This window comes from Lissotriton helveticus, chromosome 2_1 (genome assembly GCF_964261635.1).
Source record: "Lissotriton helveticus chromosome 2_1, aLisHel1.1, whole genome shotgun sequence".
Lineage (NCBI taxonomy): Eukaryota > Metazoa > Chordata > Amphibia > Caudata > Salamandridae > Lissotriton > Lissotriton helveticus.
This window is the reverse complement of record NC_136059.1, coordinates 93,814,429-93,839,969: the sequence shown is the minus strand read 5'-3', so window position 1 is coordinate 93,839,969 and position 25,541 is coordinate 93,814,429. Positions and strand designations below refer to the sequence as shown.

Here is a 25,541-nt window from a genome sequence, read left to right as displayed (position 1 = left end):
TTGATAAATCTAAATGTCACAGCTGCTACATATGGCGCAGGTATATGGGGGTTCACTAACACACAATGTATACACATTTGTGAAAATAATTTCTTGCGCTACTTATTAGCAGTACCTGGCTCAACAGCATCATATATTTGTCACTCGGAGTTAGGCATGAGGGATATTTTGGACATTATAAAGACCTGCCCCCTTATGCTTTGGTACAGGATATGGAATACTCCCGAAGCAGTTTTTAAACAGGATGTGATTATGGACTGTCTAAAATTGGATAATGCCTATCGCATTCCGTGGATACGACATATCAAAGAGTTAACAGATGAAATTGGGCACCCGGAATACTTTATAAACCCAGACTGTATAAACACCATCTCCAGAAAAGCTTTAAAAATGGACTATTTGTCTTATCTTGAGGAATAGCGATGGTTTTTAGAGAACGAAAAACAATCTGTAATGTACAATTACATTATGTTGACATGCTCGGGAATACAACCTTACCTGTCGTATGTAACAAGGCCGCATGATCAGATGTTGTTAACACGTTTTCGTCTAGGTATTGTGCACAGGCTTGTTACTTTTCCTAAGATGAATGATTGGTCACGTACCCTAGAACCATGTCCCTGTGATGGAACCTCGGTGCAAACGACAATGCATGTAACCCTTTTTTGTAGGTTTTATATGCTCCCAAGGAAAATTTATTTATTACCGATCATGAAGCAGTATGGGTTAAGACAATGTAGAGCTGCATATGTTAAGTTACAATGTATTGAAGATGCTTTGACAGTGGGGCTCTTAGTAAGCTATATAAAATGCTTGATTAGATCAAGAAGGACAATTAGGCTGTAATTTTATCTTCACTGTTTATTTATCTATTCACAGATCTAAATGTATTTTTATCTGTACTTTTATGTCTTTCAAAATGAAATACGAATAAAGTAATTTGACTTGACTCACTATGACACTTTTTGGAAAATTTTGTGAAGATTGGTCAGCCGGTGCCAAAGGTATAGGCAAGTAAAAAAAATCCTTTTGTATAGCAACATGGTCCAAACTACTACCAACTGCCAGTAGTATATGTGCGTGTGTGTGTGTGTGTGTGTGTGTGTATATATATATATATATATATATATATATATATATATATATATATATATCTCCACGCTCAAGTCGCACCTGGGAACAGCGCACTCCGGGACGGGTACTTCAAACACGACGGCTGATTCAGACAAATGCGTTCGCGTTATTACATATGCTCACTCCTCCACCATTATCGGTCTTGGAAAAGCACTTGCGGGAACCACTGCAATCTTTTAAAGATACTTTAATTCATGTGCGGAAAACATGAAGAAACCTGGCGCGTTTCGACGATGCCTTATTCAAATGTTTTTGATAATTCGCGCAAGCAAGCGAACACTCTTAAATTTATGTTACGTGAATCACATGATCAGTTAGTGCATCAAAATCAACAAAGGACTGATGTAGTGTGATTTCAGCCGCCATCCTTGAATGATTCAATTGTAACCTTATCAAGTTTCCTTTGCCACTAACTGTGAGGATTACATAAATACCACACAACATTTCAACAATTCATTTCCTCATATAGAGAAAATAAATAAAGGCAAAGGTGCAAACTGTCTACGACAAATAGCGCCGTGTATCGACTAGCAAGTGAGCAATAGTTACAACTTTATTGAGTTTCCTTTATAAACGACTGTGAGCATTGCATAAGTACGACACAACGTTTCAACAATTCATTTCCCCTATAGAGAAAATAAATAGTGTCAAAGGTACAAGCCAGCATAGATAAATTGTGCCGTATATCGGCAAGCGGCTGATTTCTAAACTCCAAAATTACTCATTGCGCCGTGTATCGGCCTGTCCTTACAAAAACATCAATAATAACACAACGATCAGTTGATTAAAAAATGTTTGCACTTTACAGATATCAAAAAATCTAATTCTTTCAAATTAGTCATCTGAGTCCTCAGTCCCCAAGATGAACTGCCATCTCTTCACCTATATTCATTCCATTGGGGGCTTTGGTACCCAGATCTATTATATACCGTGACTCCAGCCTACGAAGTTTCCTGACTCTATCTCCTCCCCTCACACTCGGTGGGGACCATGATATCATAATAGCTCCCTATTACTGTTCTGTCTCTCAGAAAAGTATCTCGCGACAGGGTAAGTTACATCACCCATCGCTATTGCCCGCATATGTTCTAGGATTCTTATCTTCACCTGATGAATAGTGCTGCCGATGTAGCGTAAGCCACATGGGCATTGTAGGCAATACATCACATAGCTTGTGTTGCTCGTGAGAAACCTAGTTATTGGTTTGGGTTTAGAAAAGCCAGTCAGCATAAAGGAGAGTGTTCTCCTACAGCCTACACATGCCTTGCATTTACCGCAAGGAAATAAACCCCTAAGCTCCCTTAGAGTTCCTATTTTCCTACTCTCTGTGTGTAGGTGGCTTCGTACCAGGCTATCTCTCAATGACCTGGCTTTTCTAAAAGTAATCAGAGGGACACAAGGGGTATCAGAGCCGATGATGTTGTCAGTTTTCAAAATGTGCCAATTCCGTCATTATTTTCCTCCGTTCATTGGCATCATTTGAAAAAGTGGGGATCATTCTGAACTTATTCTTTCCTGTTTCATTCACCTGTCTAATCTTTTTCTCTCTGCTTGGTAAAGTATCTCTAGATATATTCCTCACCCTGTTAAGGGTCACTTCCAGGAATTCTCTGTTGTATCCTCTGTTCGCAAATCTGTTCACACTATCTTTAGCCGCTGTTTCAAAATCAGTCTCCCTAGTGCTATTGCGTTTTAGTCTTAGGAATTCCCCATACGGGATGCTCCTAACCAATCCAGGCGGATGATTACTGGCCGCTTGCAATAATTCCATAGCAAGAGTATTTTTTCATTTGTAAATAGCTTTCAATACTAGTTTAACGCTCACTTCAGCTGCTACCTTGAAAATTTCAGGGTGATACGTCAAGCATGGGCCAAGCAAAAGGGGAGAGGGGGCCGAAAAACGTTTTTTCTCCATGTTAATTTCCACAGGAGTTTTAAACACGCTACCGCCCGAACTGCTGAACAGAATTATACCAAATTTGGCGGAAAGTTAGCTCTTGGTCTAGAAAGCACTCTTTTTGTTAAATGGTATAAATCCGTTCAGTAGTTGCTGAGAAATGTAATGATTTGTCAGATATACAATTGAGGCCGCGGTGGATCCACAACCTCTTCCGATCTCGTGCCTGAGATCTGATTGGCTGCCAGCACTTCAAACCAGGAAGTGTTGGCAGCCATTTTGTTACTTGGTTGAACTGAGTCTCAAGAAAAAAGAATTTAAAAAGGGGGGCAGGTTAGAGTCCTCCTGATCCACTTGGCCGCTTGGTTTGGTGGGGGCAAAAAGTAAAAAATAAATTAAAAAAAGTTAGTTGGAGTTGCGTTGGATTCGCGACTTCCACCGAAAAAGGAAAAAAACGAAGTGCAGACTCCTGCGCTTTTTAAAATGTAGGCCCCTGAGTGTGTCAGGTCCAGGGCGCAATTGAAAATAATGATGGGGGGCCCGTGTGGGCCCCCTGCCGCCCCGGGACCACCACCACCCCCACAGGCCCACGGACCACCACCTCCCCAGGGCTGATTCAGACAAATTTTATTTATTTATTTAGCGATTTGTATAGCGCCTGGTGACCCAAGGGCATCCCCGCGCTGTAAAAAGGTTGATATCCATTGAGGGAAGGGAAGGGAGGAGGGACATTTATTTCGGGAATAGGTGCGTTTTCAGTTTTTTGCGAAAAACCAGGTAACTGGATTCCAGTCTGAGGGTGCGTGGGAGGGAGTTCCATCCCATGGCCGCTCGAACCGAGAATCGTCGTCCTCCTGTGCGTGTCCTTTTGAATTTGGGGATGTTGGCTAAGTGCTCATTCTCCGAACGGAGGGATCTGGATGCTTTGTAGGGGGTGACCAAGCTGCTGAGGATCGCAGGGCCAGATCCGTTGATTAGTTTGTGTGTCATGCACATGGCTTTGAATTCCACCCTTTGGCGCACAGGGAGCCAGTGCAGGGCCTTGAGGGCTGGTTTTGCTGACACTCTCGAGGGAAGGTTCATGAGCAGACGTGCCGCAGCGTTCTGTGTCTGCTGCAGTCTCGTCAATGTGGCCTCTGGGGCTCCCAGGTAGACCATATTGCTATAATCCAGACGGGACAATACTAGTCCCTGGATAAGGAGTTTCCTGGAAGCAGGTGGTAATAAGGGGAGAATCTTACGGGTAGTACGCATGAGCCCAAAACAGGTACCCGCAGTTTTGGCCGCTTGCGTCTTCATGGTGAGCTCAGGTTCGAGCCACACTCCAAGGGTTTTGATTTCACGCTTCGGAGAAGGGATTTCTCCGTACACGTCAGGCCAGACTGTTGGGGGGATGGTCGCCCATTGTTTTCCCAGGAGCATCACTTCCGTTTTAGACCCATTTAATTTTAATGATGAATCACTCATCCAGCTGTGGATTTGTGTGAGACAGTTGGCCAGGTTCTCTGGGTGGTCGACTAGTTGGGATAAGGAGACGACCAGTTGAGTGTCATCAGCGTAGCTTACCATTTTTATGTCAAATGGTGTCACCACGTCTTCAAGAGGGGCCATATATGCATTAAAAAGCGTCGGGCTCAGGGAAGATCCCTGAGGGACCCCGCTTGTGAGGGGGAGGGTGGATGAGTGGTAATTGCCGTCCCATACCTGGAACGTGCGTCCGGTGAGGAAGGATTCTATCCAGCTGAGTGCCGTCCCGGTGATCCCTGCTGCCGCGAGTCGGTGGAGAAGGACACGATGGTTAACTGTGTCGAAGGCTGCACTGAGATCCAGGAGGATCACTGCCACTGACCCTCCTGAATCCAGTATGTGCCTTGCCTCCTCGATGACGGCGAGGAGGGCAGTATCTGTGCCATGACCCGGGCGAAATCCAGTTTGGGATTCCCGTAGGACGTTGTTTGTTTCAAAGAAATGGGACAATTGTCCGTTGACCAGTTTCTCAGCTACCTTGCTGATTGCCGGAAGGAGTGATATTGGTCGGTAGTTTGCCATATCTGCTGGATCGAGCTGGGGTTTTTTAAGGAGTGCTTTTACCATGGCGCTCTTCCAGCTGCCAGGAACAGATCCCTGGGCAAGTGAGCTATTAATGAGCTCCATGACCGTGGGGACGATGACAGGGGCCACGGTTTTGAGGAATCTAATGGGAGCCGGATCCAGAGGTGATCCGCTTCTCATTTTGGTCATGGTTCGTTCTACCTCTACGTATGTTACTGGCCTGAATGTCGCAAGTTGAGGGCGGGGATTATTTTCGGTCTGGCTGGGAGGTGGAGGATTGTCCAAATGGCTGGCGGGACCAGGAGAGGGGAGAGAAGCTAGAATACGGGCAATTTTGTCGTCGAAATAGGTGGCTAGATCATTACTTCGGTCCACCGGGGGGGAACTGGAGGAAGGAGAGTTAGGTACTTTAAGCAGCTCCTTTACAATTAGGAAGGATTCCCTGGCCGAATTGGAGGATTCTGTTATCCGCGTGTCATAATGGGAAGCTTTGGCGTGCCTAATGGCATCTTTGTAGAGTCTGACTGTATTATGGTATGCTTCCTTGCTGGTGTGCTGCCAGTCTTTCCTCCAAAGCCGTTCGGCTCTTTTACAGTTTTTGCGGAGTAGTCGGAGGTCCGAAGTATACCACGGGGCGGACCCGGGTTTACCGTTTTTGTCCTCCCTGGTTCTTAGTGGGAGTACGGAGTCCAGGGAGGTGGTGATCCACTCTCTGAAATTACTGTCGGCGACAACCGGGTCTTCTGCGTGTACAGGGATGGTGTTTTTAAGATTCCTGGCCCATTCTTCGGTGGGAAGTCTGGACCAGGTCCTGTCCCTGATGTAGGTAGGCGGTTTTTGAGGTGTCCTGAAAGATCCTGGTAGTAGGAAGGAGACTAAGAAATGGTCTGTCCAGGGTAAGGGAGAGGCCTCCTTCACTTGCATCGCAGGGGTGCTAGTGAACACTGGATCCAGCAGGTGACCCTTAGTATGAGTGGCTCCAGAATTAAGGAGGTGGATGTCAAGTGCTGCCAGATCGGAGATCAGGTCAGCTGCTGCCGGGTCGGTAGGGTCATCCAGATGGATGTTTAGATCCCCTACGATCAGGAAATTTGATAAGGAGTGTGCCTGGGTCGCTACAGTGTCCAGGAGAGAGCTAGCGAAAGGGCCTGGATGACCGGGAGGGCGGTAAACAAGGACTCCTGTCAGTGAGTTGGTCGGGTCTAGCTTGATTGTAAATTGCAGGCTTTCAGAGTCAGGGATCTGCGCATCGCCGGATTTGCAGTGAAGGTAGTCCCGATGAATGATGGCAACACCACCACCTCGGCCTAAGGGGCGGGGTAGGGACTGAATGAGGAAGCCCGGTGGGGTAGCTATCACCATGTCTGACTCCGAATGTGGGGCGAGCCATGTTTCCGTGAGGAAGAGGATGTCAATCTCCTGGTCTTCTATGAGGTGGTTAATCTGCGTCGCGTGTTTAGGGAGCTTAACGATGCCAGTTTCAGGGCAGCGGGCTTGTGAGGTTTTATAGGTAGTTTGAGCTGGACTGGCTTGCAGAGGGAACAGCGGATGAAAGGTCCATTTAGGTCATGAATGTATTCACAAGGGGAGGTGGGGGGTCTGAGGCTTAGTAGCTCCCGACGTGAGTAGCTTACCTTAGGGGCAGCTGTATCCGCCAGGGATTGTGGCCCTAGGCCCGGTCGTGCGTGGACGGGCGCAGACGGGCTTGCCTTAGGCGCGCCTTCGGCGCGCAAACGGCGCTCCCGCTGCGCTGGTATGACCGGCACATTTGTAGTTGGTGATAGGGGCGTGGCCTCGCAGTGGGCGTGGCTTCCGCATTCTGACCGCGCTGGCGGTGTGGGCGTTTCCCAGCAACAACGCTGGGGTCGCTGTGTCAGGGGAGGGCTAGGAGGGCTGTGAGAACGCTAGTAACTCAGCGTTTCAGTGCAGGTGAGCTCCGTGATAGTTTTAAAATCAAACACACGAAAGAAATACAATTTTAAAATCACTTGTGGGCACAGTCCTCCGGCTTCCGCCTCAGAGGATATCAAAACAAACAAATGCGGTGGGCACACGCCCACTCACCCCGCAGCCCCAGGAACCACTGCCTCCCTGGGGCCTCAAGGGGGACGCGTGGTCCCCCTTGTGGAGCCGTAGATGACCCTGGGGACAGTCACCACCCTCCAGAGGCGTCTCCAGCAATGTCCCGGTGAGCCCACCTATGGGACATAGCAGTATGCTATGGCATGGTAGAAGCAGTACTCTCACCATGCCATAGCAAACCGTGCTCTGCTTTTAACAAACAAGAGCAGAAAATGCTCTCGCTTGTTGAAAGCCAAGCATGTCTGTTTCCCTGCCCGCTGTCAAGCGAGCAGGGAAACAGACATTGCTTTGACACCCAGGGAGCTGCATATTCAGCAGCTCCCTGGGTCTCAAAGCATTGCCGGCTCCTGCAGGAGGTGTGGAGCCGGCATGGACCCTTCAGGCCCCTCCCGCGGTCCCATTGATGAGTGGGTTTCCTAGAGGCAGCCACTTTAAATGGGCAGGCCCCAAGAGATGGGGTCCCTGGGGCTGAAAATGGCCTAAGTAAAAAGCGTTATCATTTATAATGCCAATGGCTCTAACTTTCACAAATGCGATACCTATTGCATTGCAAATGCTTGTTATGTTGTAGGCACACCCCATCAACTTTATGGAAGACATTTGGAGCAAGAGGGATGTTTTGTAACCTGTGTTATTGCAGCTTTGTGACACTCATAAGCAGCTGCTTCTGACTTGAGAGGAACATCTCAATCAATCTATCAGGTTTCTTATAAAGCGCAACTACTCACCCGTGGGGGTCTCAAGGCGCTGAGTGGGTGTGCATCTGTGGTTGTTGAGAAGTCCTTCCTGCATTGCAGCAGCGATGGTGATTGCCTGAGATGCAGAGGCTGGAAGTTCCAGCTCTTCAGTTTTCCTGGACTCGGTGGGGATCCACTTGAAGATCTTACAAAGCAGGCAGAGCGTGTTGAAGCAGGAGGATGAAATTACGTTGATTTGGTGGTTCATTCAGAGTGAGGAGTCCTAGATGTTGCTGAGGCTTTTTGCGTGTTCTGTGAGTGTGTGGGGGTTTCTGAGCGCTGTGGGCCACCAGGAGACGTCCTCAGGCGGAGCGGGTGGAACCCAGGATAAGGACTTTGGTCTTGTGTGAATTAGGTTTGAGGCAACTCTCCTTCATCCAGGTGGCGACTGCCTTCATCCCGTTGTGTAAATTGCTCTTGGCAGCTGTGAGGGAGAGAATCAGCTTGGTGTCGTCGGTGTAGGAGATGATGTTAAGTCCGTGGCTTCTGACGACTGCTGCAAGCAGGCCATGTATATTTTGAAGAGGGCGGGGCTCGGGGAGGAACCTTGAGGCACTCTGCAGCTGATCTCTGTGGGTTCTGAGTTGAGTGGTGGAAGTCTGACTCTGTGTTCGTCCGGAGAGACATCCAGTAAGTCCTGAAGGGCTGAAGTCTTGTTAAAGACTTCACACTGTTTCTTCTTACTCCAGAAATACATCTAATAATTGCTTGAGTTACTGTAGCTATGTGAAAGGCCAGACCGATGGGCTTTGCCTAAGCTTTTCTTTCTGAGGAATGCTTGGCTGCTGGTACTAAACTGCAAATAGTGAGGTAGGTATTCCTCCTAGAAACCAGCCTAACTTTTTGGATCAGATATTTGGCGCAATGTGGGAGCTCATTCACAGCTCCTATCAAAACTGTGGCATCCCTCACCCCGCCCAGCTTAGCTATTTGACTCCCTAAACTCTCCATATATAGTGACCAGATGGATGTTGTATGGCGTTTTAGGTTCCAATTGAATTTTCCCGATTCATGCCCTTATATAGGTACAATTCACGTTACCCTTGTATAGGCATAGAAACCATGCCCTTATTTAGGCATAGCCCATGCTACCCAAATACAGGCATGGCTTCTTCCATCCGTTCACCAAACGTCACAACGATTTCTTGGAAAACCAGACTCTTAAGCAGAAGGGACTTCCCCCAGCCTGGATATTGATTTCTCCAAGAACTAATTTATTATACATGAACATCTATTTCTTAGGGGTTCATTAATGATGTTCATATGCCCAACTTTACGTCAAAGCTGGCATTCCTTAACACCTTCAAGGTATAAATATACCTTCACTTGCTATGGCAAAGCACGGTGTGGTTCGGTGCAGTTCGACTACCTACTTGCCCGACGCAGCTCGCTACAGCTAGTGCTGAAGGAAGCCGACTTTCCAGCTGACGCACTGACCAGTAGCTGTCCTCCTCTGCCGAGAATCCAGCTCCAGTGTTTCTGACTCCCCTTGCGGGCTGTTGACGAATCTAGTCCCGAGACAGAGATACCAAACCTCCTTCATTCTAAAGTATAGAGCTGATTAGAACCTAGAGAAACCTCTGGCAATTCTTGGCAAAACTAAATCTATGCTAAAGACCATACTTACTGCTTCCCTCGTACTAGACCTAGGTTAGGTACATTGGGATAGGTGTATTTTAGAAGCACCAGTTGAGTATTTTAGCCTATGTTATTTATGTATGTATTTGTATATGGCTTAGAAACCATACAATGCTATTACAGTATTATTCCATAATACTATTCTCGCTGTACCCATTATATTTCGCATTCTGTCTAACGATTGTAGCAGTTCATATCTCTTGTATGAGAAATAAGACTGTTCAATAAACTTTTATTGAAATGCCCGTCTCTATTTTTTCTACAACTCTGTAGAAACCAAGCATGCACGATTGACGGAGTAAAATAGTTATCTATTGTTTCCACGACTCTTAAGATATTTGTTCCAATCCTAGGGAAACAAACTTGTCATGTTTATGCGGTTGTCAGAAACAAACCCCTTCTTGTGTATTCATGAAAGTTTCTAGTGACCTCTGAGCTAGCTGGAACTCACTATTAAGTTTAGTATATTCGATAGAGACCTACTGACCCAAGTCCTACGTCATATCTATAGGAGAAAAGGACCGGTTATATGGTTGTTTTTTTCTTGGCAAATCGCTGAGGTTGTAGGAGAAGCGTCTTGGCACTCCTAGAGACTCTGCTACCCGCAGAGAGCACCAGTTTCCCAAGAATTAACCCTTACACTGCCTCCTTCAAAAGAGAAGTGAAAGGTATCCTCATGGCTAAATTCACGTGAAATATATATATATATATATATATATATATATATATATATACACATTTTATTTGTTTTCTTTATTGCTGTTCTTTGTATACTATTTATGGTCTTCTAATTATCACCTGTAAAGCGCTCTGATACTCGCAAGAGTCTTGTTCGCGCTATATAAAACCTTCCAAATAAATAAATATATTATTCCAATGCGCAGAGCCTATTGGGAATATAGGAACTACACTACATGGAGACCTAAAGTCTCCCCTTATTCTTCATAAAATTCACCTCCTAGACCTTAGTCAAGAGCTAGATGTTTATCGCCTTAAACCACATTGCACAAAATGGGGTTTATGGGATTGTCACCCCACCCAGTTCCTTCGAAACCTCCTGATGCACTCCAACTCAACTAATTTTCCTGTGTCATTACTCCTAACAAAGCTTGTATCCAGAATCCTAGTGTTTCCCATCCTCCAGCTTTACTGTCCATGAATCAGCAGACCGAAACTGTAACGTTCTTGTCCCACTCTCACTCCGTTTTAACCGTCCGAGTGTGAACAATGCAAACTTATAATAACTCCCATGCCAAGACTTCCTCCCACGAATCGAAGGTTAGTGTTTATTATCGACACGGCTACGGTCTCTTGGAGCAGGTGATACCTTAGATGGGGGTTGTAGTTCACACGTCAACCTTTGATATATGTAATTGCTTTAGCTGTAACTGGCCTGAACAACCCGCCCTCTGACCATCTGCATGGTGCATGAGGGCACTTTCCATTGAGGAACAGAAGAGACCGGTGTGGTGTGCTAAGACAAGTTATGTTTCAATGTAGTTCAAACATGAGCTTCAAAATATGATTCAGTATTCCAAGTGCTTGTCACCAATTTTAGTAGGCATACATAAATGTCCTGAACTCAGCATGTTGCCAAGAACTATTACCAAGCACAAACAGTGGAGGGTTATATTACAGAAGACTACACCAAATATTTTACTGGTACACTTGCCATCTAATGTGGAGGGATCCTTTGACAGACCAGATGTCTGGAAGATGTTGTAAGCTTATCTAAGTAACCTTCAGGGTAGCTCAACAGAAGGTTTATGTGAATATCGTGCTCACCCAAGCATATAAATAAACCCCAACTAGTCTGGCTAGTCCTAGATATAGCGCCATGAAACCAACCGGTGTACGTGCGCTTAATAATAATTTTTTAACATAACAGTTCTCTCTATTACCCACCCAAGTTTTCATGAAGGATCCCTGTTATGCCCCCATCTCCCCCCAGTTGAGCTTGTATTTTTATCATCCTGAATTTGCAGTAAGCAGCAAGCCTTTCCTTCTGCATCAATAGCATCTCTGAAGAGAGAACTACTATTACATTACTTGGGATACTCACAGCAATGAATAATGACTTTTAGCAAAGTCCTGTGTGTTTCCCGCATTACTCCAGTTCTATACAATGCTCGTCGTAAGACCATACCCTCTTGAGAACGGCTGGCGTTGGCTTTCACAGCAGTGAAAATCCTGCTTGTGTTTTAATCCTCATCTGTTTACCTCCTCAGGTGCTGTTAAAGGGGACCCTCTCTGCTGCCATGTTTTCACAAAGGCCGGGGAAGTTCTTGCTCGTCACATAGTGGCTGTGCTGCCCAAGATTGATGAGGTAACTACATCTTTCTGATTTCTCAGTTTCTCGTATTCTCATTTTCAGATCTTTTGCTGGTACGAATGTCCAATGCTTAGCTTTGTTTAAGATGTCTTTGAACGTGCTTGCATGATTCTGCCCCCTCCTGTGTATTTGTTTCCAAGTGAGTTGAACGACCATACCAGCCCGCTGGAGGGACCCTCCTTTTACTGCTCTTTGGGCTGGGCTCTGATGTCAGGAGGGCAGTCAAGTATACCTTCTTTTGTGTAAACGTGACTACTACTCGCAGTTTAGACAGTTGGAGGACCAGCTGGGGCTGACCGAATAAAAGCCAAGGAGAGTGAGATAACTCTAATAAGAAGTGATCGAGTGTCATTTGGGGTTTGCTGAACCTCCTTGAGAGCTGTGGCTGTCTGAGGGACAAGCCAGGTGAGCTAGGAATCTCTGATAGCCGACAGAGGGTGTCTGAAGGCCAGCCGAAGGTCCCTTGCTAGAGGGATCGGACTCAACTGATCTTCTTGAAGGGTCAACTAGGAGAGTGCAGGACCAACTTGGGGTGTGTAGTAACCTCCAACCACACACCTGACACTGAAATACTGTATCAGCTGAAATCTTTATTATCAACCCCACATCAATGTCTTGGCGCGCAGGCACAACCCCCAGAGACTGTCTCGAACATTCCAAACCCCTACTTTGTACAGAATAAAGAATTAAGAATGTTAATGACAATCATTCAAATTAACCCTTAAGATACTACAGGTTGACGGAGGGCATTACTTCGGGCATGCTGGAGGTGTCTGGGGGCACACCAAGACACTATGAGGGCAGGTCTATTGTGTATGTTCAGGTAACAGCTGTGAGTAACTGAGGACAAGATGGACGTTTCTAATGATGTTTCTGAGGCCTGACTGGGGGTGTCTAAAGTAGGAGAGTCTCAAAGTGGTGTTTACGTACTAATTAGGCACATCTGAAGGCAGGTCTCTAATTGCGACTAAGAACACTGTGGAAGGTAAGCAGCAGGCTAACCGTGTTGTCTGTGGGTCTTTGAGGGCCTAAAGACAGTGTCTGAAGGTATGCAGAGTGTTTCTAAAAGCATTTGGTGACGTGTAATAACTAGCTTGAGGTTTTTAAATGTGGTTTGAGGGTTGGCAAGCGAGGGAATCTGAAAAAAGTGGAGGAACACATTTCCCTAATGACTTGCATCGAAGTGAAGCAGCTAAAATAAAGCCATTTTGGATTTAAAATGTTGAGTTCTCATTCCTGAATCGGGTGTTTTCGCATGTCTGTAATAGGGCATTTGATTTTTTTTTTTTTTTTTTTAAATGTATTTTTATTGCAGGAAACACGTATGAGTACAACATTGGCACCTAAAATGTGATCGGGATTCGTGTTAGTTACAGTAACAGCGTGTCTATACACAGCCATTCAGCCCACAACCCGGGGGTCGGGCGGCGTGTGCCATTCTTCTGTCCTTCATTTGTCCCTGTTCTCAACGGTTTTCTTAGGTGATAGAATAAATCACTTCTGCTTTTTCAAACACCCTAACCCAACAAACCCCCCCTCCCTCCTATCGCCTTGCCCCCCAGAGGAAGAAGAGTGTCTTTCAACATGGTACAGGATCCTAACATTTAACGGAGGCGATTGTCGCTCCTCCCCCCCTATCCCCCACCCTCCTCCCCCCTCGCCATCGGTAGTCTATCTCGAGGTTGCATGTCGTGTGCTGTAAGCTGTGAGTTGCTATGTCGGGGGCACTCCAGCAATAGCATCTTGTTGGGAGTCAGGCTGGTCTCCATCAGTGCTGTCTGAATCGGTAAGTGTGTCATTGGCGCGCAGGGCCTGCACTATTGTTTCCCAAGCCTGTGCCGCCTCTAAGGCCCGCTCATCTCGCCGCCGTCCCGCCTGCTGGAATCTCAATGTGCTTTCGCTTCCCGCCCACTTGAGAAGTTCATTGCGCCATTTAGTGCCCGTTGGACCAACTCGCGCCTTCCAGTTTCTGGTAATTTCCCGTTTGGCCAGAAGCAGACCCAAATCGATGAATTTACTAGTAAGTTTATTCTTAGGGGTGTGTGGGAACCAGTGTAGTAACCCTGCCGCCGCATCTATCTGCAATGATCTACCGGTCACCTCAGTCAGTGTGTCTCCTACAATCGACCAAAATGGGGTCAGCCTCGGACAGGACCACAGCATGTGGAAAAGATCTGCCGTGGCTGTCCCGCATCTAGGACAATCTGCCGTCTCCAGGCCGAAATATTTCTGCAACTTCTCCGGGGTCAGATAGGCTCTATGTAATACATAGAAGTGGACCAGTTGAAACCGGGCGCTTCGCGTTCCCTTCCATGCCCGTTGCAATAGCTGGGGCCACGTGGTCTCCGGAATTTCCTTCCCCAAATCCACCTCCCATCGGGTTTTAAGAGCCGTTAGGGGGGTTAGTCCCTCATCAATCATTCTAGAGTACAAGCACGACACTGCCTTGACTGTCCCTGCAGACATCATAGTATACTGGCAGGTCATCGATGTCTGTGGTTCCTCGTGCCCAGTCCTCCAGTGCGCTTGGAGTGCTCTCGTGACCGCCGCGTGGAGCAAAAAGTCGCCACAAGGGACGTCGTAGCGATCTCGGAGCACCTGGAAGGGCAGTAGTGTTCCCTCCTCGTAGAGGTCGCCTATGGTCTGCACACCCAGTTCCTCCCAGACACCCAGCCGGGACCAATCACCGCCGTGGGGCAATGCAGTGAGCATTCCCAGAGGAATCTCCGGGGCATAGGGTCTCGGCCTGCCCAATTTGCGGTGCACTCGGTTCCAGCACGAACGTATGGTACGTTCCTCCTGAGTGAGGCTTCTCAGCTCGAGCTTTTGTTGCATCGCAATAAACGATAGGACATGTCTGGGTATGCCATTGCCTCGGGACTCCTCCGGACCTCGAAACTCCCGCGCCACCTCCTGGGTGTAGAACTGTAGTTGGGCCGCCAAGTAGTACTTCTCGAAGTCAGGCGCCGCTAATCCTCCCTCCGCTCTCGGCCTCATCAAGGTCTTAAGCGCCACTCTGCGGCGGCCCGAGCCCCACAAAAACGACACTATCATAGAATCCAGGCTTTGGAAGATGGATCTGGGGATCCATATCGGGAGTGTTCTGAAGTAGTATAGCAGGCGGGGCAGTGCCACCATTTTTAACAATGCTATCCGCCCTGCTACCGATAAGGGGAGGGTGGACCAAAAGGACATGCTACCCTTGAGCGCCCGGATGGCCCTGGAGATGTTACCCTCTAGAATGTCAGCAGGGCGATGGTAAACATACACCCCCAGGTATTTAAAACAGGCCGGCTCCCATCTAATCTCCCTATGGGTATCAGGCTGGGGGCAATCCCTGCGGAGCGGAAACAGGCAGGTTTTAGCCCAATTCACCCGGAGTCCCGATACCTCACCAAAAGTCGTGAGTACCGTGTCAGCCCCGGTCAAGGCTGTTCCAGCGTCTTCGAGGAAAAGCAGGAGGTCGTCAGCATACAGGGAGATGTGTTGGTAACCCGTTGGAGAATGTAGCCCTCTGTAGTGGGCCCCCGTGCGGATCGAGATAGCCAGCGGCTCCACCGCTAGGGCGAAGAGCAGCGGGGACAGTGAGCAGCCCTGTCTCGTGCCTCGCTCCACAGGGTATTGCCGGGATATCAGCGGACCCGATCTCACCCGAGCCACCGCCGAGGTGTACAACACTGTGGTCCATCTCAGGAATCCCTCTCCCAGACCAAATCTCTCAAGGACCCTGTGAAGATACCTCCATTCTAGACTGTCAAAGGCTTTCTCCAGGTCTATCGAGAGAATCATAGGATCGGGAGCATCTGCGTGATCGTCCTCCAGGATACGAAATAAGCGTCGGATGTTCATCGTGGTGTTGCGTTTCGGGATAAAGCCCGCCTGATCGATATGCACCAGCGAGCTCATGTGTTCTAGCAATCGTGTGGCCAATATGCTGCTCAGAATCTTATAGTCGACTGTGAGCATTGAGAGCGGCCTATAGGATGCTGGGTCCACTCCCTCCCGACCTGGCTTAAGTAAAGGAACCACCAGGGCCTCGCGCATCGAGCCCGGTAGCCGACCCAAGGTCTTCGCCTCTTTGTAAACCCTCACGAGTTTGGGGGCCAGGATATCTATGTATGTGGAATAAAACTCTACAGGTAGTCCGTCAAGGCCCGGTGTTTTATTACGTGCCATGTTTTTTACCGCGCTCCTGATCTCCCCCAGCTCCACATCTCGACCTAGGTCTTTCGCCTGTTCTTCCTCCAATGTGGGGATTGGCAGATCCTCCAAGAAGGTGTCTGCCGTGAAAGTACCTGGCGGCAACCGACTGCGATATAGCCTCTCGTAGTACCTCCAGAAGCAATTAAGGATTTCGGGTTGGGTGTAAACCTCCTCATTGCCTGTTGTCTTCATTGCCACAATGGGCGAGGTTCGTCTCGTAGGGTTAGCAAGCCAGGCCAGCAGGGCACTCGATTTGTCACCCTCCGCCAGCGATCTGGTCATGTAAGCTTTGTGGTCATAACTGCGCAGGCGCTCAACCTCCACAGCTACCGCCTCCTTTGCCGCCAGAGTCTGTTGTTGAAGTTCTGGATGGCCAGGGCGTGAAAGTTCCAGTGCACGGAGGGCACGATCAGCCTTGGTCAGGTCCTCTAGGAGCACCCGACGCACTCCAACTTTTTGCGTGATACAATAGCCTCTAAGCACTACCTTAAAGGCGTCCCATTCCGTGGCCCTCTCTGCAGTCGTGCCCTCGTTAACCTCGAAGTACCCCGCGATCTTGTCCTCTAGGTTCCCTCGGAACACCGGGTCCTCTAGCAGCTCGGGTCGCAATTTCCAGGTGGGTACTTGCGGCGTACATTGGAGCCACCTGAGATCAATCAGTAATGGGTTATGGTCGGAGAGAGTTCTCGACAGATATTCAGACCGCACAGCCGAAGCAACCACCTCTCCCGAACCTAATAGGCCGTCTAGTCGCACATGCAATTCGTGCATGCCCGAAAAGTGGGAGTAATCTCGAGTGTGCGGATGGTGCGCCCGCCAGATGTCCGTCAGTCCCCAACCAGTCTGCCAGTGTAATCTACCCTTGGCCACCCTATGTGTCGGGGAGTCTGGGAGGGGAGGATGAGACCTATCTAGGTCAACGTCCAGCACTGAGTTAAAGTCGCCCCCTAGTAGGATGGGACCTGAGAGGTATCGGGCCAAGGAACCCGACAGCCCATTTAGAAAGGCGACTTGGTCCACGTTAGGCGCGTAAATGCAGCAGATGTTTAGATCCCTTCCCCCTAGTTTCCCTGCTAATGCGACATATCTTCCTTCCGGGTCTATAGTGTGGCTAACTACCTGCATGGGTACCCCCGCCTTTATCCATATTAGTGCGCCTCTTGCGTAAGCTGAGTAGGTGGTGCAGTATACCTGTCCCCGCCATCTACGCTGCAGCGCTAAACCCTCAGTTTTGGTGAGATGCGTCTCTTGCAGCAGCGCGATCTGCACTCCTCTGCGCACTAGGTAAGCATGGACCTTATGACGTCTGGACATAGTGTGCAGTCCCCTGACATTCCAAGTAACACATTTCAGATTTGATAAGTCAGCCATTGTCCCATTCCACGTCTTCCTGTCCCTCTGAGCCCCTCACAGCTATGGTAAAGTACCTACTGAAATCTGTACCGATGACGAGTTCCCCCCTTAACAACTGTAAAACAACCTGCAAACATAAGCCCTTGTCCAACCCCCCCAGAATAGGTTCCAAACAGTACCATCTAGTCCCCATCCAAACTGCGTCCTCCATATCTACCCCTCCCATTAACCTAACGGTAGCCACCGTAGGGATGCCTTAAGGGCAACGAGGGGGCCGAGCGACGACGCGGGGTCCCACTGCTAGCCGCTGCACGGCCGAGCTCGATGGTATCAAGGTCTACCTAGAGAGCGCCTGCGACCCCTCCCAGAATCAGTGCACAAGCAAGTCCCCTTGAGGAGCCCAGATCTCCCCACAGTACCGCCCCTTCCCGTAACCCCACAACCAGCACTGGCTCACCCGATAGCTTCATTGTTCGTCAAGCAGACCTTCGGCTGTCCCAGGGGTGACCTCCGGGAGCTTCACACTGTCTATGTCAGAGCCCTCCGTGTCCGAGTGTCCTTCATTCTCTCCAGGGTCCGATTGAGCATTCCCAATGTCGGTCTGGGGACCAGACATGGTTGAGACCATGACCAGCGCATCTCTTCGTTCCGCTGCAGTCTCCGTCGTGGAGGGGCGAGTAGTCCTGCCCCTGCGGTGTCTGAACCTCTTAGGTTTCCGCTGCAGAATGTCCTCCCTCATGGATTGAGAGGAGGTTCCAAATCCGTCTGCGCCCGCCCTATATAGTTCAAGCCAGCTGCATACCTCGTCTGGGGTATCAAAGAATTTGGTGGAGTCGTCCACGATGATGCGGAGACGCGCCGGGAACAGCAGGGAGTACTGGATGCCCTCGGCTCGTAGTTCCCTCTTGACGGCCAGGAAGGATGATCGGCGTCTCTGTGTCTCATAGGTGTAGTCCGGGAAAATATTCACTCGGCTATTGTCCACCTGGTAAGGACCCGTCTGTCTGGCCATCTGTAGCAGGAGGTCCCTGTCGCGGAAATGGAGCAGCCGCGCCACCACCGGGCGGGGCGGTCGGCCCTGTAGTGGCGGCTTGGCCGGCACCCTGTGCGCACGTTCCAAAGTGTAGAAAGGGGACAACCCCTCCGGCGCCACCGTCGTCCGCAGCCAATCTTCAAGGAACGACACCATGTCCCCACCTTCACTTTTTTCCGGAAGGCCAACGATTCGAATGTTATTTCTCCTGTTGCGCCCTTCCGCGTCCTCTGCCCGCTTCTCCAGAGCTTCTATGCGGGTTAGAGCATCCTTCATCGTTGCATCCAAAGTTTTTTGCGCTGGTTCTAGTTGTCGCACCGACCCTTCCACTTCTTTCACTCTGTCGGAAAGCTTGCCGTGATCCGCTCGGAGCAGTCCTAGGCCCGTCGCGACCTGAGCAATGTCCTCCCGGAGGGCTGATCTAGTTTCAGTGATCGCCAGTAGGATTTTATCTAGTTGCTCCTGAATCTGCGGGCCTCCTGGCCCCACCACCTGCAATCGCTCTTCGTTGTCCGGTGGCTCTGCGTCAGATGAGGGTTGGGTGCCTCCCTTAGGCCCTCTCGGTTTCCCCATGGTGTACTGGGTCGTCGGTTAGGCTACAGCAGCAGTGGGGCCAGCAAGTCCAGGGCCGGAACTGTTGCGGCACGGCTCTCAGAACCGCCGTCGCTCCTCCACGGTTCCCAGGGGCCCCCTGAGGCCAGCAGCCGCCAGGCCGGGCGTCCGCCGGTAGTTCTGTCCAGGAGCAGATCCGGACGACAGGAGCCCCACACGGCCGGGCGTGGCTGTAGAACCGGGGCCGTCCAGCCTCCACTGCGCTCCAGGTCGTTCACCCGTCCCACGGCCTCCCCTGGAGGTTGCACAGCCGTCAAATGGCGGGGCCGTCCCCCAGGGCCCAACAGCGGCCCCTCTCTTCACAGGGCTGGAGACAATCGCCGGAATGGCGGGCCGCCACACCGGGCGTCCCCCTCAGCAGCACCCGAGTCGGTTCTCCTCCTCTCCACACAGCTCTTCCGCCCCAGCGGATGTTCCCCGGTCCGGGCTCCCCGCAACCACACCTCGTGGAGTCAGTGGCCGCAGGCCCTTCGCGCTGGGGGAACGCGTGGGCGGTGTCCAGTGTCTCTCCACGCTGCCGCGGTGCAGCCCCTACACCCCCGAGCCGGGCGTCAATACCGGTGTTGCGGGCCGTCGATGCAGCCTCCGCCCGGAGGCGACCAGGACTCCTCGCCCCTCCCCCACTCTGCACCACCTCGGCGTTCCCAGAGCGCGGGTGGCGTCGGACACCTTCGAGGGTCGCTAGGGGTCACTTCGCAGGGTGCCGCTTCAACAGGGGAAGGACGCTTGGTCCGTTGGGGGTGTCAGGGCGTTCGGCTCCTCCAGTTCTCCGTCCGTCCTCCGCTCCGAGGCGGCTAAAGAGGAGCAGGCGCCATCTTGGGCTCCGTCTCGCCGAGCCTTCCTTTTGTCCGTTCTCGGTCTCGAGGCCGCCACGGACCTCCTTTCACCGGCGGGGGGTGTCCGGGTCACCTTAGGACTATTCCAGGGGTGCAGGTGTCGCAGGGACCCCCCAGCATCAGGATAAATGAGAGCTCTGCCGCGGAGCTGGAACGCTAGGCGACCTCCGCCATCGGCGCCCAAGCCACGCCCCCTTCTGTAATAGGGCATTTGATGTGTTGGTAGAATAACATTCCAGTGAGTACACAGAGAATGCATCTATGTTAGTTAGTTGGGTTTTATAATTAGATTTTTGTGAGCAGTTCCAGTATCCCCAATACACCTACTGATTTCTGATTTTCATAGTATGATTGCATAATCTTCTCCTTTTGACTGGATTTTGTGGTGCTTATTTTGATGTGGTTCATTATTCATACCAACACTCCCAGCTTAGTATGGAGACTCTGATCCTTAAGGTAAAAATTGTTAATTTCTTTCTCCTTCTTAAAACATGGTCAACCCCACTGAAAGTTGTTAGAGAACTGAATTCCCCATGTTGTCATCTAATTCTTCCACATCGTTGTTTATACATTTGATATCTGACCCCTTCAGTCAGTCTTGAATGTTTGTTAGTAAAACTCCCCTCGTTAAGATTTATTCAGGCCCTACCTAAAAGTGGAGTGAGAAGTTCTGTAATGCACATTTGGCTAACTTAAGAATCCAGGGCTTGTTTGACTGGTTTGGTACTCTGTCTTGGCAGGATCTTCTCTACAGGCTTTCCTTATATTAATCAGTTTGTGTCTTATGTGTGCTGTACTTTGCCTAGTTGGTTGGGATCGTATGTGTCAGCTGCCATGTGCGTGTGCCGAGGCATGTTCGAATGGGCCAGAATAAATCTATTTGTGGAGTGGTTATGTCAGTGTTTGCCGGAGTAGAGAGCTGGAGCGAGGCATAAACATTCATTCTCCATGGCTCCATGGTGCTGTTTTTGTCTGCGGCTGTATGTTTGAGTTGTGTTGTGATAATGTTACATGAAGATACCTCATTTGAATGCGTTATCTTGATAATCACTTTCAGCTCATCATAAAAGAAAAGTGTAGTTCCTTAAAGAGAAGTGGGTAGCTGGATAAAACTAAGGAGCTGAAGTGAATACTCTTAGAATTGCTAGTAATTTAAGATGCCAGGTTCAGTATATCCGTACGTATTAAAAAGCTGGCACTACATTGTAGCTGAGAAAATGTGGTCTACTTGGTTGGATGGGACTGGGAGCACTCTAGCAGCAACATATGGTTTTACCTGGAATATAGAACACCCGTGCGCCATTCCTGGCAAATGAAACTATTCTGTATGTTATAAGCTCATCTCTCTGATTAGTGATAGCATGCTCTTTGGAATCAGATGGGCAGATGATTTTAGAAAGTAGGTAACCAGCTAGATCCTTGCTGAGACTTTTCAGTTTATTGTAAGATCCTGATTGTCACAGACTCAAAAAGTGCCTCCTCCTTCCCCTAGCATCTTGTCAAGTAGGAGGGATTATCAAAAGATATTGGCAGATGTGCATGGTTGTAGCAGAGACCAGCAAGCGTGTAGCTGTTTTGGTACTTAGAAGGGGATGGTGCATAAATGTCAGTGCTTTTCATTATTTTATTTTATTTTAGTAAATTAATATATATTTCAGCAGTATTCAGTGCCATTGGTTACTATATTTGTACTCACGGATGCCAAGTACCCAAACCACCTGAGTGCCCAGCAGCATCAGAACATGACTTGCTGTTGTGTCTTTTGCGCCCTGCAGACATGGGTCCTAGACTTTATCCATATATTAAACCTGTATGGGCAGTTCTCTGGTCTTCACGTGAAATGGCCCAAGCCTCTTCTGGTTCACCTTAAAGGTGATAAGGGGGACGGGTGAGTGGCGTACACAACTCCAAATCCGATGTCTTAGTTTTCTCTGTCTTGTGATCCATATTTGCCCGCTCCCAAGCCTTATGTGGAACCTCTGCCTCATTCCACTGTTACCCAAAATGAAAAAAGATCTTCCTAGGTGGGTCATGTTGCCCCTCGATATTTTGGGTAGAGCAATACTGTTCAGGATGATGATCTTGCCATGGTTCCACTACATTCTCTAGAACTTCCTGGTGATGATCACACGGGGACCACCGTTGCGTGTAACCAAGTGCTCTACAAATGTTTCTTATTATATTATAGTGATCCCGACGAACTGGTGTCGGGAGCTGCAGACTAGAATACGCCCATTCCTATGGACGAACTAACACCTTTTATCGCTTTCAGTGAATGTGTGCATTCAACCTTCGAGGTGGGCATGAAGGTGGCTGATTTGCACCTGTATTAATGGGTTTCTTAAACCCTGCTGATGACTGTCTGAAAAGGGGGTGGCAAGACCCCGCATTTCACACCAAGATCTCCCTAATGGGGATAATGAATAGGTCCCCATTCCTTATTCGCTTCCTGAAATCTCTAGTGTGTTGTTGCTCTTGGATCTCGTTCTAAATCATGTGGCAAATCGGGTAAGTTCTCTAGTACTTCTTTTCCTTCAACACCCAACATGTCTAATAATTGTGCCAGTTTCCTTTCCACATTTAAATTAGTGGAATGCACCTATCATAGTTTATAAAAACGTTCTCTCCTGGATGCATCAGAAGAAACATTGGGGTATGATGGATGGCATTATAGATTCACTAACTAACTTTAGCTAAAATTGTATATAGCAAAGAGCCACAAACTGTGAAATTCAAAGTGGATACACAATCACAAAAACAAGAAACATCTTTTGGGTAACGCCAATGCTTAGTGGATGCAGCACTAAAGGGTTAACTCAAAGCAAAGATGTTAAAAGAGAAATAACAGAAATTTTCTCACAAGCCTTGAGAGGTAATAAAACCTACTCTGCTTAAAAATGTTTTTTGATGGGTGGTTGTGAGGTAAATTTGTTTTGGCAACTTGAAAGCCCACACAGAAGTACCTTGTAAAATACAAGTTCTTCTGTGTTTAGTACCCAGGGCCGAAGGCTTTCAATGTGACAGGTATGCCTCTGTGTGTTCTATGCGGGGACTTTTCTGAGACATGCATAATGGTCGAAATCCTTAAAGCAAACTATAGATGTAACTGAGGCAAAATCCACACTGCAAAAACAATCCACTTAAAATGGCAACCACGCATAGGTGTACGTGTTCTTTTCCAAAATATGTGGCTTTGTTTACTAGCATGGGTGTTGCCACCTGAGAAAGGGTGCATAGCGTCAGTAAAATCAGTGTGGCAGAATTCCACTATCAGGTGGAACAAAATACACCTAAGATGGCCTCCACGCCACTCCGTATATGCAATTCTTTACAATTGATGACGCTTGTTCCATAGACTTGCACATTTCAACGAGTAGCACATAAACAACATTGGCTCCATTTGATCAAGTTCCTGGAACACATGAAACCAGACCCGTCAACCATTCAAGCGCCAACGGCAAAACGGGCACCTCCAACGTCTGCACGCCAAACACTAATAGCCGACAACAATACTGTCCATCTGGACACCGCAAGCAGGCCACATCCGCAGTTTAGAACCTGGCCCTACCAGGGCTGCATACGAGGATATACAGCACTATGAGTTGCGGCGGCGCAGCCTCTCAGTCCCTGCTTCGTTGTCACAAGAAATGAAGAGGCTGAAATCAAAGTAGGACCACATCCGGAGTAAGTTATGTTCCACCTCAGTCAACTGCTACAGCCACTGCTACCGTAATCTAAAAGTCCCCTTCATTCCAGAACCTTTTACTGTGTGACATCAGTGGAAACATCAGTGACCAACATAGAATATCCAGATACCAACAGCAGTTTGAGATCATGGCAGATAGGATTTTGCTGGAGTTTCTAAAGTAAAGGCCCCACTGCTAACATTAGTAAATGGGCATACTTGTCAATGTTATAGTAGAAAATAATCAATAAAGTTATATTTTGCATTCTAAAATCATTAATTGAAATCTGAAACTCAGCTTGAAGTAGTGATGTAAAAATATTTTCTCACTTCCTGTATCCTTGAGAGACGTTGGTGTTGGAAAAAAGTAAAAGAAAAAATTAATGGACGGAATGCTGGACAATGCAAATTCACCCCCTGTCACAAGGATCTGAGTTAAATCCATCATTCTTTTGCTCACCACAGTTTGGACCCAGCCATATGCAAATCAGTCTTTAATTAATTACATTGTTCTGCATTCTGTCTATCAATTGTTCTTTTTGCGTTTGTCACCCAGAGTGGGACGGGTATGCCCAGACGTGGGTCCTGTGCTCTCCATGTTAAGCTATCCTGGCTGATGGGGGCTGGAAGCCCGAAACCGGTCCTAGGATGCTTGTTTCCAGTCCAGGGAGGACCTGGCCTGGCAGTTCGGGCTGGACTGTTTCCATTGGGTGCAGGGTCAAGACTGATTTGCATATGGCTGGGTCCAAACTGGAATGACATGCTGAGCAAAAAAACAATGGATTTAGGCCCAGATCCCTGTACTGGGGTGAATTTATGACATTGTTCTGCAGTCTGTTCATTAATTGTTCTTTTTGCATTTGTCACTCCGAGTGGGACAGGTATGCCCAGACATGGGTCCAGTGCTCTCCATGCCACTGGAATCAAGCTATCCTGGCTGATGAAGGCTGAAAGCCCGAAACTGGTCCAGGGAGGACCTGGCCTGGAAGTTCGGGCTGGACTGTTCCCATTGGGTGCAGGTTCGAGACTGATTTGCATATGGCTGGGTCCAAACTGGAATGGCATGGTGAGCAAAAAAACAATGCATTTAAGCCCAGATCTCTGTACAGGGGTGAATGTATGGCATTGTTCTGCATTCTGTCCATCAATTGTTCTTTTTGCATTTGTCACCCCGAGTGGGACGGGTATGCCCAGACGTAGGTCCAGTGCTCTCCATGCCTCTGGAGTCAAGCTATCCTGGCTGATGAAGGCTGAAAGCCCGAAACCGGTCCTAGGATGCTTGTTTCCAGTCCAGGGAGGACCTGGCCTGGCACTTAGGCTGGACTGTTCCCATTGGGTGCAGGGTCAAGACTGATTTGCATATGGCTGGGTCCAAACTGGAATGGCATGCTGAGCAAAGAAAACCGATGGATTTAGGCCCAGATCAGTGTACTGGGATGAATGTATGACATTGTTCTGCAGTCTGTTCATCAATTGTTCTTTTTGTGTTGGAAAAATTGCTGGAGTGGATTCCCAAGTTATAAAAAATGGATTGCCATCAGGTGCTTCATGTCCACTCCATCTGTAAAAGTCAGTTTGGCATCAGATGCATCTCTTCTGCGCTTAAAACCTGCTTCTAAAAGGCGACCATGTACTGGCGGTCACTCTGCAAACTATTACTATTCTCCTGTTCTTACATGCGCCTTATGCATAAGGTGCAACATCCAAATAACTGGGTGCCCCACCGCAAACCAAACATCAGTGACGTGGCTATTTGTGCATCAAACAAAAAACTTCACAGAAAGTACAACTTTTAGTCTGGGTCAAAACGTATACATACACAGCGCAAAGCTAGTCAGAGAGCAACACATGGGTTTTAACACAGGTGAAGGAAAGGACCAGGAGAGCGGTGCATCAAGGAAAGGTGTTTATACTGGAGGGGCACTGACAGGGAGGATTGGCTCATTG

The 25,541-nt window shown here is 48.5% G+C and overlaps 1 protein-coding gene across 1 annotated transcript in view; it reads left to right on the top strand.

Moving 5' to 3' along the window:
* Positions 1–25,541, top strand: part of NAGK (N-acetylglucosamine kinase) — a 261,040-nt gene that overhangs the window by 214,757 nt on the left and 20,742 nt on the right. Inside the window, exon 8 of the mRNA XM_078674531.1 lies at positions 11,769–11,866. Within this exon, the coding sequence (XP_078530657.1) occupies positions 11,769–11,866 (98 nt within the window). The remainder of the gene's footprint in view (positions 1–11,768; positions 11,867–25,541) is intronic.